General features: G+C 42.6%; 1 protein-coding gene across 4 annotated transcripts in view; it reads right to left on the minus strand.

The window, feature by feature from the left end:
* The window catches only part of EGF (epidermal growth factor), a 91,621-nt gene that overhangs the window by 32,200 nt on the left and 45,360 nt on the right, over nucleotides 1-14,061 (minus strand). For all 4 annotated transcript variants that reach the window (XM_074993433.1, XM_074993432.1, XM_074993430.1 and 1 more), the window contains 5 exons: nucleotides 13,036-13,184; nucleotides 11,598-11,702; nucleotides 8,754-8,977; nucleotides 2,673-2,840; nucleotides 9-140 (listed from right to left, as the gene is read on the minus strand). In XM_074993433.1, coding sequence (XP_074849534.1) covers nucleotides 9-140; nucleotides 2,673-2,840; nucleotides 8,754-8,977; nucleotides 11,598-11,702; nucleotides 13,036-13,184 — 778 coding nt within the window. The remainder of the gene's footprint in view (nucleotides 1-8; nucleotides 141-2,672; nucleotides 2,841-8,753; nucleotides 8,978-11,597; nucleotides 11,703-13,035; nucleotides 13,185-14,061) is intronic.

The raw sequence follows: 14,061 nt of genomic DNA on the forward strand, positions 1-14,061 counted from the left end.
GCTCTTACCAGACACCATGATTTCAGCCATCAGCAAGGGTTTGTTCTGCTGCTCCTCCCCATTGTTAGTGTCCCCATAGGCACCACTATTTGTTGTTGTTTCATTCTGTGTTGCTGACTTCTTGAGTATAGAGACATCGCCTGAAAATGTTGAAGACATGTACAACATATGGTTGAAGTCTACTAAAAAAAGTCTTGATTTTTAGCTGTACATAAATCACAAGAATCTGTGGCTTTCTGTTTAAAGCAAAAATCAGATTGTTCCAGTTCTGGCTCCCCCAGGCCTAAAATCCAGTCACTGTTTGGTTTTCTCAAATATGATGGGAAGGAATTAAATTAAATATCCTGCTTGCACTTGACAACGTTGGAAGCATATACATCAATATCAGTATGTCCAGGTGTAATACCACAGAGGCCAGATACATTCATTATTGCCCCAACAAGTCATTCACTGAGATGTAAGACAGAGGTGTTTTAAAACTCTGAAAAATGCTAATGAAGGAATCATAATTCCCCTTAAAGGCTTTAATGCCTTCATAAAATACTGGCAAAATCAGGTGAGCATGATTGTAAAAGCCTGTGTGTGATAAGCAACAGGGGAAGAAGGCAGGTGTTCACCCTGTCAGAAAACAGAATCAGAGGTACAAAGAACTTTAGATCCATCCTGGAGGGGGATAATGAAGAACTGTAGCCTACAGTATATTGACCAGGCTTTTATCGGATGCCTAGCTAAATTGCTCTCTTCTGTAATATAGTTACTTAGATGAAAGTGGATTATTGTTCCCCTATGGGATAGAATATATTTTTAGTTAGTGAGTTAGTGGAGCTGCAGATTTAAAGTCACCAAGGAAAGTCCTTAGTTTCATTCAGAGCTAATATGATTCAGGGCAGCCACACAGCAGCACTCTTTTCCAGCTCAGCTGTGTTGCCTTATCCACATGTTGGCTTGTCCACATCTAGCACGATATATGATCAGTGTGTTTGAATTCCTTCCTGGAAAATATAAGCCATTTTCCCAAGTGCCTTAGCTGTTGATGCCAGGGCAAAGCATGATCATTTTTTAATACAAAAGGATGTTTTAAAATATGTTTTTTTCTACCTGCTGAAACGTGCTTTGGCAAGTTTTCAAGATGCTCTGAAGTATCTGACCATGAAACAGTCCTGCTGATAAATGAAGTGCAAATGTGATATGAAACTGTATATGAATCGTTTGGCATGAGCTCTATGCAAAGTCAAACAGACTACAAACTCAGCGAGAATCAATAGCGCAGACAGCGCTTGTCTGCACTCTCTGGAGTTCTCCATGAGTGGACCTCTGTGTGTTGTACAAAGGTGGGCAAGTATTATTATCCATCTACTACAGATGGGGAAGCACACAGAGTTAAATGACATCCAAATCCGTAGAGTGAGTGAATCACAAGATATGCTGATTTGACCGCCATTCAAAACCCAGAAGGGGAAGAGAGAGAGGGAGAAGGAGTGACACAATAAGAAACTGCCTATAAAACAAAATGAATGCTGTGTTCAAATTTCCACAAGGTGAACGCGAACTGTGAAGAATGAGAAAAATATATTACATTACACTATTATTTGACAGTATCATTTGAAGACATTTGTTTGTTTTCAAGACTAAAATAATATAATACCAGCTGTTGTCTTGGGAAGGTTCAGAGCCTGACAGGTTTTTTTATTTGTGATTTTCCTAAAGCCTTTGTGACACCAGCAATGAGGATCCCAGATCTGATCACAGTCTCCCTTCTCACAAAGGCAGGGATCCACCCCTAGCGGAAAGACATGATGCGTGCACCTTAGCAGGATGCAGAGAATCCTCAACAAGTATCCTATCTTGTTGGCAGTGCAGATATGCATCAGTTAAAAATGGGCAGAGAAGTGAATGAACTTTTTGTTTGTTATGAAAGGACCTGTATAATAAAGGATATGTATTATCATATGACAATGGAACAGAACTGCATGTTTTCCATCAAACACAGATAAACTTGTAGATATCATGCATGTTTGGTATTATTATTGATTCCTATAATCTTCTATAAGGTTTACTTTGTGCAAGGAATAGTAAACTCTGGCTCAAACTGCACCTTAGTGCACAAGTAGTCTTACTAAAACCAATAGAGCAACTCACTATAGTAGGATCAATGCAACACAAGTTTCCTGCAAGATCTTCCAATGGGTTGGAGTTTGTCCCTTGCAGAAAAATCAAGTGACTTGGACCTCAAACCAAAGAATCTTAGCAGTTCCACAGCAGGCTTTTTGGTTTCACTCACCACTATTATTTGTATAAAGAGAAGGATGCTACACAAAAGCTATGGATATCCAGTGTGCCCTTATGGCAATTGGGCAGGTTAATGCTACAGAAAATGTTATATTATTAGTTTGAAATAGATAGCTTTAGATAGGCAAGATCCATTTGGATTAATGGGGGAGATGCACGTCCAAAGTCTACTCACCCAGTCGAGGAGAAAGTCACTAATGTCCATGAGTTTAACAGGTAGGACACAACAGCAATAAAACCAGTCTGGATTCTAATAAAAACCAGTCTGTCTGTGCACTTGGGGCCTTTTGAAACATTTTCTCCTCTAAATGTCTATTTTACCAATAGCCGCAAACATAAAAAGGAACCAGTGAGGGAATGACTGCTTAACTTTTGCAGTATACCTGGTTTCGCCAAAGGATGAACTACAACCACTGATGAGGGTCTCAGCATGCTGCCTCGAAGACGTACCCTGTTTTGGCCAGTCTTCTTGTCCACTCTCATTAATGAAGGTGTAGCCCAATCAGAGAACCATATGTGATCCTCAAATACTGCTACATCAAATGGATGGCCTAGAAAGTAATTATACTCTTCAATTCCAGTTCATGTTCAAGTTGCACTTTTCAACACGATTAAAATGTGCCCCCATGCATTTTCCTAGAAGCACAGCAATATTGCAGAAATACCCATCACTGCACTGTTATACAAGCTGAACCTTTTTAGTCCAGCACCCTAGGGACCTGACATGTTGAATGAGAGAATTTGCTGGACCACAGAAGGTCAATATTGTCTAGTCTTACTAACACTTCCTTTGCTCATTTGGCTCTTAGGGGATATTTAGGCGTAAATTAGAGCTAAATAACAGCACAGAACACTGACAGCCAGGACTGATGACTGCAAATGAACTTTATGGGACCGATGGAAACATGGCTACACCCATGATAAGTGGTCATCTGGCCAACTAAAATCATGCAGATTATGGATGTTACTGGACAAGAGCATGCAGGACTAGACAGGTTCAACCTGTGTATCTCTAACTATATGATGGAATAAATCATTGCCCGTGAATGGTTGTCACTATGCTGATGAGAAGTGGCATCCAGCTCTTCTATGTTACCAGAACAAAGACCCTTGCCTCTCAAGATACTCTTTTTTCTGTTACAAATGCAAAGTCTGTGATACAACTGATTCCATTTTGATCACCTCCTATAAGAAACAGTGATCAGCACATGTGTACACACCCAAGGCAGGATACCATACCAGTCATCTACAAAGCTTAGAATTAACCCTCACAATTTGGAAATTGTGCAGAGTATCAGTTTTTCCCTAGGTAACTCTAGCCTTGCATGGATTCATTCATTCATTTGTGCCAAATTTACATCCATGCCTGCAGATATCTGCTGATACAAATCAGGGCTCTACTGGCAACCACAGCAACCAAAGCAGCATCCTGTTGTGCCACCACTCCCAGGAACCAGTGCCCCACACCCACTGCTCCTCTAGCATATCTGTATCACCCCCAAACCCTGCCTGCACCCCCGCCCACTGCATTAGGACAACCTGGGACAGCTGGCAGTGAACCTGGGCCCACCCCGGTGGGCAGGTCATGGGAGGGGACAAAGGCAGGACAGCCATGGCAGAGAAGCTGCTTGCACAGGGCATTGGCTTCTGAGAGTGGCGGCCCAACAAGCTACTGTCTTCAATGTTGCAGTTCCCAGCAGAGCCCTGCAGCTTTATAGATACCAAGTCACACTTACGGCTATAAATTTTGAATCCATGCATGACTCTCAGGGTAACTAAACATTTTCCAATTTGAAATACGAAGGGGATGGTTTGAAAATACAAGGATGGAAATTCAGAATTAAAGGTGTCAAGTAAAGTTGCATCGATTTTTAAAAGAAAGCATTCATGTTCAGTTCTGCTATTTCAGTATCAACGGCAGAGTTAGAGATTGCTGTTGGCTTGCTATGGGCCTCAGCATTTAGACAAGCTGTCCTCTTCTCAATGCCCCCACAGCCAGATCACCCTTAATTGACCTGCATATATATTGTAGCTGTTCTTGGAGGGAACTCTCAACTGTTGCCAGAGTTTGGATATTTACACGTGTAGAGTGACAGGTATTTCCTGTAGGAATTCAATTTACACATAACCCTTTACCCACCTGGAAAAATATGAGAAAAGTATTACCAGTGTACCATCCCCATTGGATGCTTATTTCAGGATAGTCTTTTTCAAGTTTAGTTTAATCCTCCTTCCCAAGTGACTTCAGCTAAACTAAAAAAGCCACTTTTATACCTTAGCACACAGGGGATTTTACCAGTATAAGTGTATTGGTTTCAATTCACACTTCAACATATATAGACGAAAAGGTCATATATGGACACAATCATTTAATTTTGCTTAAATAATGTATGGGGATTAGGAATTTCTATCTATCCCATGAACATTTATCCTCAAGTTATCCACATCAGGTTTACTCACTTGATTTTAGCCTCTTCTTCCTTCATTCCTTGATCCTTTAGTAACTAGAAAACACCCCTGTATGTCCTCATCCAAATATTGAATCATTATTTTATTATACATTAAACTCCTTCCCCAGAAACCCTCCCACCTGAATGATGACATCAGTAATTTACTCTTCACAATTTCACATATATATAACCACAACTTAGAAATCGATAATAAAAGTGGAAAAATAAAAACAAAGTTAAGAAAAAGAAAAGCCCCACCCTACAATAGACACAGGGCTATGTATGACGAATATGCATCTCCAAACATAACAAGGACTGTATAAACAAACTGAGGCCTTTACAGTAGGTCTCCTAGAACAGTTGCTTGCAGCTTTGTTTTTACTCACTCTTCAGCAATGTTTCCTTAACCTTTTTGAGACCACAGAACACCAACAATAATAGCTTCTACACCAAACACCTGACAGCGTGGCCGCCACCCCAGCACAATGCATGCAGTTGTGAGTAGCTGTACTGCTGTAACAATAGACCATCAGAGGAGAGGGGAGACTAGCACAATGTTAGTCATCCTTAATACTGTCGCACTCATGAGATGTAGAAATAATATTGTGTTTCCCATTACTGTTGTCATCGTAAAACGGTTATTTCTTGTACAACTATTTTTCCAAATGCTGGTGGCACGCCTGGAAGTCGTTCATAGAACACCAGTGTTCCGTGGAACATAGTTTAAGAAGCACTGTTCTACAGAACAGTCACAGTCGGGGATCTCAAACTCACAGCCCTTGGGCTATCGATTCCCTGAGGAGTTCCACAATCTGGCCCGTGTGTGGTTGCCAGCACATGAGCCTCTGCTGCCCTGAGGGGAGGGTCCATACTCTTCCCCCCAAGCCCAGCTCCTGCTCCCCCTCACCCTACCTCTTCCAGCCCCTGCTTCACCCTGCCCCCTCACTGAACCCCTTCACCAAAATCCTCGCTCCTGAGGGAAGAGGCCTTGGTGATTATACGAGGTGTGGGGAGTGGGAGGTACGATGCAGAGCAACAAGAAGGCTCAGTCTCCCCCCCCGCCACCCCCGCATGCATCACAGTCAGGAATCAGAGTGATGCGACAGCCTCTGCTCCTTCTGCTGCCATCTCCCAGGCCAGCTCCATTGTTCCACTTCCCTGTGACTCCCACTGCACTGAGTGCAGGGGTCCAACCTCGGCTGGTGGCCCCAGCCTGCCCAGGATCTTGCAGGCTAACATGAGCATGGGGGATTGGCCAATCCATAGGACAGTTGGAGTGGCTGCTGCAGGCCACCCCAAAGCTTGAGGACAGGGATGGCCACCCTAAACCTTCCAATGTATTGGACAGGTCTGCACACACCTCCCCGAGTCACAGGGATGTGCCAGCAGTGACACAGAGCAAGCACCGGAAGCTGCTGTAGCCCTGGGGCACTGCCAGTGGTGGTGGGGACCCAAAGGGGTTTTAAATCACCCAGGAATGGCAGGTGAAGCTGAGAGATGCAGGTAGGGGGAAGCGCATGGAGAACCCCCTCCCTCCCCAGAATCCTGCCAAAAGGAGATGCCCACTGGTTCAGTAGGAGGATTTGAGGACTGGCATTGCCCCTAAGGTAACTTGATTTTGAGCTCCCTGGTCATCACACAGGTTGAACCTTGCTAGGCCAGCACCCTCAGAGAGGTTAATATTACCTAGCACATTACAAACACCTCCACTGCTCACTGGCTCTTAGAAGACATAGGGGTAAACTACACCTCAATAATAGCACAGAACACTGAAAGGCAGGACTGGTGATTGTAAACAAACTTTATGGGATTCCCAGAAACGTGGCCACACCCATAATAAGTGGTTGTCCATCTAACTAAAATCATGCTGGATTACATATGTTGCCGGATGAAAGCATTCCAGATTAAAGAAGTTCAGCCTGTCGTAGAACAAATCTAAGAAAACCTGATCTGCCTTGCATTCAGCTGTCACTGGTTGCCCATACATTCTACTCATTTTTCAGTATGATCTGTAATTACAGTGACACTAGATGGCACCCCATGCAATAAGAATTCATACTTACAACAAAGTATCTATAAGGTATTCAAATATCATTGGGAAAGTTTGAAGTTACATTTATCCAGGGCACAGTGTATTAATCTTAAAATGGCTCATGGGTCCAGCTCAGTGTTTATCAAGGTATGTCATTTGAAAGCAACATACAATTATGTAGACATACAATACTACACACAGACTATCTGAGACCAGTAACAGAGAGGAAGGCGTGCTAGTCTATACACTATCAAAACAAAAAGCAGTCAAGTAGCACTTTAAAGACTAGCAAAATAGTTTATTAGGTGAGCTTTCGTGGGACAGACCCACTTCTTCAGACCAGAGCCAGACCAGAACAGACTCAATATTTAAGGCACAGAGAACCAAAAACAGTAAGCAAGGAGGACAAATCAGAAAAAGATAATCAAGGTGAGCAAATCAGTGAGTGGAGGGGTGGGGGGGTAGGTCAAGAATTAGATTAAGCCAAGTATTAGATTAAGCCAAGATGGCTTTTATATTCAAATTCGGCACATTAACACATGGTTTAAACCGGGATGGGAACTTTCTGAGTCACTATAGGGGCTCGTCTGCATACTTGGGTCTCGTCTGCATATAGGGGCTCGTCTGCATACTGCATACCAATAAACTATTTTGCTAGTCTTTAAAATGCTGCTTGACTGCTTTTATCTGAGACCAGACACTTTAAGAGAAAGACTTAAAAGAGAAAAGAAAAGAAAAAAAAAAAACAGCCATTAATAGCTTCCCTAATTCAGGCCTGCACACTGCAATTCCAGGCCTAGTGCAGAACAGTCAATGTGCACCCTAGAAATGGATGGCCACTGCTACCAGTACCACCCCACATGTTCCTAGGAGCCCTGTGGCACACAAGGAGCTGGGGACACTCAAATCATCTAGGATCCTAGGCAATTACTCCCGTTGCCCCCCATCGGGGACCTGCCCTAAACAAATCAAATAGACAGATGCAGAAAGATAATTTTTACAAAATGTTCTCCTGCTTCTATTTTTAAGCCATAAAACACCAAGAGCAAAACAATTGCCCAGTTGAAGTCAAGGGCAAAATTCCCATCAAGGTCAACAGGGAACACATGGGGTGGTACGGGCAGCAGTGGCTTATTCCAAATGTCTTATACTACTGTTACCTTCTGCAGAGGCTTTTGTTGTGGCTCACAGGGCTAGCTCTATGTTGTCTCAAATCACAGCAAAGCTGAGCAGTCATAGCCACCAGCATCTTCCAGAGATCATCTTTCCATTGCCTGTAGCGTGTGTGCTGTGTATTTAGAGACATCTGCATGTTGAAGACTTTATTGGTATAGTCCTTTGTACAAGGAGCTTAAAATCTGAAGGCCTGATTTTTCCTCTCACTTACATAGATGTAACTCCATTAATGTGTGTACAGCCACTGCAGGGCCTGGGGTAAGGTGGGAGAGGAACCCGGTGCCGTGGAAGGGGCGGGGCCAAGGACTGCAATGCTGCCCACACCCTCTTCTTACAGCCAGGTGGATCATCAGAGCAGCTTCCATGGCACTTTAAAGGGGCCTGCAGCTCCAGCTGCTTCGCCTGCCAAGGTAGCAGCCAGAATTCTGGGCCCCTTTGAAATTCAGTGCCCCTGTGCAGTTGCCCCCTTTGCCCGACCCTGTCAGTAGGCTTATATGCAGTGAACCAATGACACAAGAAATCAATGTATTTTTCTTAATGGGACAGGTGATCTTCAAGGAAAGGCAGAACAGAAAGGTGTGCAATAGATTTGAGCTGGTGTCTTATAAAGAGAGAGTGATTAATAATGGATGTCTTTTATACAGATGTTGCAGAATATTCTAAATTCTTACTTACTACAATTCCCATTAACCTCAGCAGAGCTACAGTGGATGTAAATCAGTGCAGAACCTGGCTGACAATTCAGATTAACAGACACACAGAGACACAACAAGACATATAAGCAATCATTGATCACAAAACCTCACCTACATCATTCTGTGCAAGTATTCGACGTTTAGAACCATCCAGATTTGCAGTTTCAATAATAGACTGTTTAGCATCACACCAGTACAACTTGTCAGCAACGTGGTCGACAGTTATTCCACTGGGCCAAACCAGGTCAGTGTTAGCTATAACCAGACGATCCATGCCCTGTAGGGAAGCACTTTCAATCCGTGGGTTAACCCCCAAGTCAGTCCAGAATAACCTCCTTTAGTGAACAAAACATACAAAGGAGTCAGGGAGCAAATATATTTCCCCTTCACATTTATCTTGTTTTGGAGGATCATTTCATGGCAGACAATGAATCAGGCACCTATCCTGCAAGCAAATATTTTAAATACTGATCTTTTAAAATTGTTTAAGATCATAATGTTAATAGATGCGTTGTTGTGAACATTGTGGTTTTGCAAGGACTTGAGTGGACTTGCATCAAGGATGAATTTGGCCTACATATCTGCCTTTGTTTATAAGCTCCAAAGCCTACTAGTCTTACACAAGCAGTTCCTCTGACATCAAAGGTGTGCCAATGCAGAGTATCATCTGTCCCACTGTTCTTAATACTCTTGTTTGATTTTGAATTTAACCTTTAGTACTGAGCTTTGCTATCACAGAAACTGTCATAGTTCTTTGTTGTTTCTTTAACTTCTCATCAGGGAAATTTTCACAAGGTAATAATTCCACACCATACCTTCCCCTCCCCTATTCAACCTTTGCTTCAACTTTCAATGGTGATTCATCATTTACTGTTCCAAAATAATCATCTTGTCAACAGTAATCAAAACTTGCCTGGACTTTTCCCTGCTTTTTCAGGAACCAAACCATAAAACTAACGTCCCGTGACACACCAAACACAGGTCAATCTTACTTTCAGTTTGAAATATGACTTTGTCAGTAACTTGTACCTAGCTCCTCAACCTCAGGGATTCCTTAATATTTTCCCTACAGAGCCTCTGTGTCCCATATGCTTCTTCCATTTCCACTTTCAAATACTGACAAACCTTTCATTTCCTGGATGGAGTTAACAAGGTCCACCTATTCTTTGCACTGAGCAATCATTATAGTGTATTTATTGCAAGGTAAATGCACTTGATGTCAAAATGACTCAGGAGAAAGCTGCATCGGTAACTCAGGTTTTAAAAACTCTTTTGTTGCAGACAGGGTGAAATCCTGGCCTAGATGAAGTCCATGGCAGTTTTGCTATTTACTTCAATAAAGCCAGGACTTCACCAATAATCCTAAACTATCTCTTGGTGGTTCTAAGGTCCCTATCAGCATACCATGTATAAGCCACACAATATGCAGTTAAGATCAAAATAGATGTTAATGTAGTGCCCAGAGGCACTGAGCCCTCATCTGGGGTGAGTGAAGTCTCTGCTGTACAGCCTCAGCTGAGAGCCAGGTGGCCTTCATCTCACATGGCTTTAGCCCCTATGCGTGCAGGTTCTATCCCTAGGGCTGGTAACTGGGTGTGTCAGCCTTATGTTAAGGCAGAATTTACCAGTCAGGGTAAATATATATATATGTATGGATTGACTTGCTTAGTTTTATTTATATACAATTTATTTCCAGTAATAATTCCTGTAATTACCCCTCAACTAACAATAGTGCAGAAGAGAAAAAGAAGCCATAAATATTTTAAAAACCTGTTTCTAGATTCCTTGCTGCTCACCCACAAAACTAAGGAGATGGGATGTGTGGTCAGAATGGCTACGTCTACACATGCACACTATATCGAAATCGCTTATTTCGATGTAGCAACATCGAAATAGGCTATTTCGATGAGTAACGTCTACACGTCCTCCAGGGCTGGCAACGTCGATGTTCAACTTCGACGTTGCGCGGCACCACATCGAAATAGGCGCTGCGAGGGTACGTCTACACGCCAAAGTAGCACACATCGAAATAAGGGTGCCAGGCACAGCTGCAGACAGGGTCACAGGGCGGACTCAACAGCAAGCCGCTCCCTTAAAGGGCCCCTCCCAGACACAGTTGCACTAAACGACACAAGATACACAGAGCCGACTACTGGTTGCAGACCCTGTGCCTGCAGCATGGATCCCCAGCTGCCGCAGCAGCAGCCAGAAGCCCTGGGCTAAGGGCTGCTGCCCACGGTGACCATAGAGCCCCGCAGGGGCTGGAGAGAGAGCATCTCTCAACCCCCCAGCTGATGGCCGCCATGGAGGACCCGGCAACTTCGATGTTGTGGGACGCGGATCGTCTACACGGTCCCTACTTCGACGTTGAACGTCGAAGTAGGGCGCTATTCCAATCCCCTCATGAGGTTAGCGACTTCGACGTCTCGCCGCCTAAAGTCGAAGTTAACTTCGAAATAGCACCCGACGCATGTAGCCGTGACGGGCGCTATTTCGAAGTTAGTGCCGCTACTTCGAAGTAGCGTGCACGTGTAGACACAGCTAATATGTCCCAAAGGCAAATGTGTTTTCTTTATTAGAAAAGTCATAGTGAGGCAGTTTCTTGAGGGAAAAAAGTCCTGTCCCAAAGTGAATTGGGTATTGACTGACGATGAAGAACTGATAAAACAGGGTAGAGCCAAGTTTGCAGGTACTTTGCAAACTTCTCCCACTCAACACCATCACTCTTTACCCTCAAACATCCCAGTTACAGCTTCACTGGGCAGCTCACTTCCAATGATGTGAAGTGGACAAGTATCCTAGGATGAGATCAATAAACTCAATTTATGTCGGACAAATGCAAGACCTGAACTCTGGCTTCCTAATAGGCGGGGCGGGGCAGGACGGGGGAAAGAGCTGTAATTTTTACATTCCTCACCATCAACTTTTAGATCAATAGTATATATTACATCTTACTTCGCTAGGGGGTGAACAACAATCCCTCGGGGCCGGAAGATGTCTTCCTTGATGATCATTTCTCTGTGTACTCCATTCAGCTCACTCCTCCCAATATAGGACTTCCTGTAATATACATGATGCAATTTGAGTCATTTCTGATTTCATCTCCATTGCTCTCTTTAGCAAAATATACTATGTTTTTAAACTGTTGTTTGCTTTAGTTGACCATAGTGCTTAAGGAATGACATCTCAATACAGAAGCTAGTCTAGCCTGGACTGACTGGCCTGTTCTTTGAATTATTTATGTCAGAATTCCATTATCTGGCCCAATGAAATGATGACAGAATATTATCTGTGGTAAATCATAAACTCTCTCTTTTTTTTTTTTTTTGGCTAAGTAGCAAATTTGATCACTGTTCATTAAGAACATTCACTGGAATCAAGGGGAAAATAATGGAGGTACTCTGTGACAATGTAAAAAATAAATACTTTTCTTGTGTATGGCACTTTTTATCCATAGAACTCAAAGTGCTTTACAAAGACAAGTACGCACCATTATCCTCACTCTGTCAACAGGGAAGTTGAGTCAGAGATGTGCCTGCGCAAACACAGAAAACCTGGCAGGTACCGATTCAGACTCCATCCATGAACTATACCTTCTGAAGGAAGGGCATAGGAACTTCACTTATTTTTATACTGGAAATTGATCCACATATTTGCCAGACAGTTCATGAACAAAAATAGCCTGGGCATATAGGTCAAAAAGGGAGGCAGATGCAATTTGGGGCACAGAACATTCAGTAGTAAGATGGGCTACTTATTCAGAATCACTTTAGATGGACTTGTAAATGTTGGTCATTGTACGTAGCCATCCTTCATTTTTCATATCATATAACCAATCTGGTGTTGCCCTAATCCAGCACTGCATTTTTGCCAAAGCTGGGCCTTCTTTTTTGTGATCATATTATTCACTGATGACTAAGCCACAAAGAGGACATAATCCTTTCTATGACAGTGGGTTAACAAAATGTCTCCTGAAACTCAAGAAGGCCTGTGATTCAGGAGACAAAGATTCTGTTCTTTATCCAAGATGTGTCGTGTACATAACACCATGTTTGTGATGCTCATGTGCACCACATTTTCTACATCCAATGGGATGGATCCTGATCACCTGGTCCACATAAAGACAAATCTCCCACTGAAGTTGGAGGGAATTTTGCCTGTTGAGAGAAATATAATATCAAACTTGCAGAGAATTGTCCTTTTTTACACACTTCTTTACCATTTACGTTGATTGTCAGAAGCTTTCAGTCAGTAATGATTTGCAGTCACTATATAAAAGATTACTGTATTTAGAGTAACATTTCAATTATTCCCATATTACAGTTCAGTTTTTCCATATATCTTTTAACAATGTTCTATGAGCTGTTGCATCAGTCCCGAGAAAAGAGCATACCCTCTGTCTGTCCAATACAATTTACGGTTAATCCAGTCCACAGCAAGACCTTCAGGTATATCTACAGCTTCACAAATAATTTTTTCACGATTTGAGCCATCCAGATTAGCTCGTTCTATCCACTTCAAGGCTGTATGTGCAAAATAAATCTGTTTGGAGAAAACACCAGAGTTATTTCCAGCTATTTCACATATAATATCTGTCCAGCTTCCCTGATCTTACTGTTTCATCCTCACCTACAATTTTCTTTTTGGAAACATCTCTATTCACTTATTTCCCAAATGATAACCAGTGATTATTGATCAGACAAACAGGCACTTAACCTTCAACCAGAATGACTTCTGCAGGCTGAGCCTGCTTAGCCATAAATCCTAGCTGCCCTACATACCACCTCCTGAATAACCTCAGGTTCTCTTTCAGACAGCAACCTCCTCATGTGAAACGCAGCCTATGAAACAAGAGAAGGAAGAGGCAGCAAGAAATGTGTCAATATTTAGCTGCCAAACCATCTAAATAAATGAAAGCATGTGTGTGGAGGAAGGTGGATATAATTTGCTCCGGTTCCACCTGTTTTCACATTTGTTTTTTTCTTAAATAACAGAACCCGTTCATGTAAGAAATTCCAGAACCCACCTCTAACAGGGTTGCATGCAAGCACAAGGGTCTGGCCTACACAGAGAAACTTGTAAGAGGTCAGACATCATTTGAAATTCTCCACTGTCCAGAGTTAGGGTTACCACTGTTGACAGGAAGGAAAAAAGCCATTTCATATCTGGCATCAGCAGAGAATTGTATCCTGAACAGGAAAACTGCATAGAAGAGAACATTAAACCTCCCAGACAGTGCTAAAAACCTCATAAATGTCTTTTGCATTGCCTGTAGATTTTTCTCGAGCCTTTAACTCAACTTGAGCAAACTCTCATTAACTTCAAGGGGTGTTTTGCTTGAAAGGAGTGAAGACTCAGACCCACAATGACTCAATTTTACAAAGACTTTTACACGGGCTTAATTTGAAGCACCTGAGAT

This window comes from Carettochelys insculpta, chromosome 4 (genome assembly GCF_033958435.1).
Source record: "Carettochelys insculpta isolate YL-2023 chromosome 4, ASM3395843v1, whole genome shotgun sequence".
Classification (NCBI taxonomy): domain Eukaryota; kingdom Metazoa; phylum Chordata; order Testudines; family Carettochelyidae; genus Carettochelys; species Carettochelys insculpta.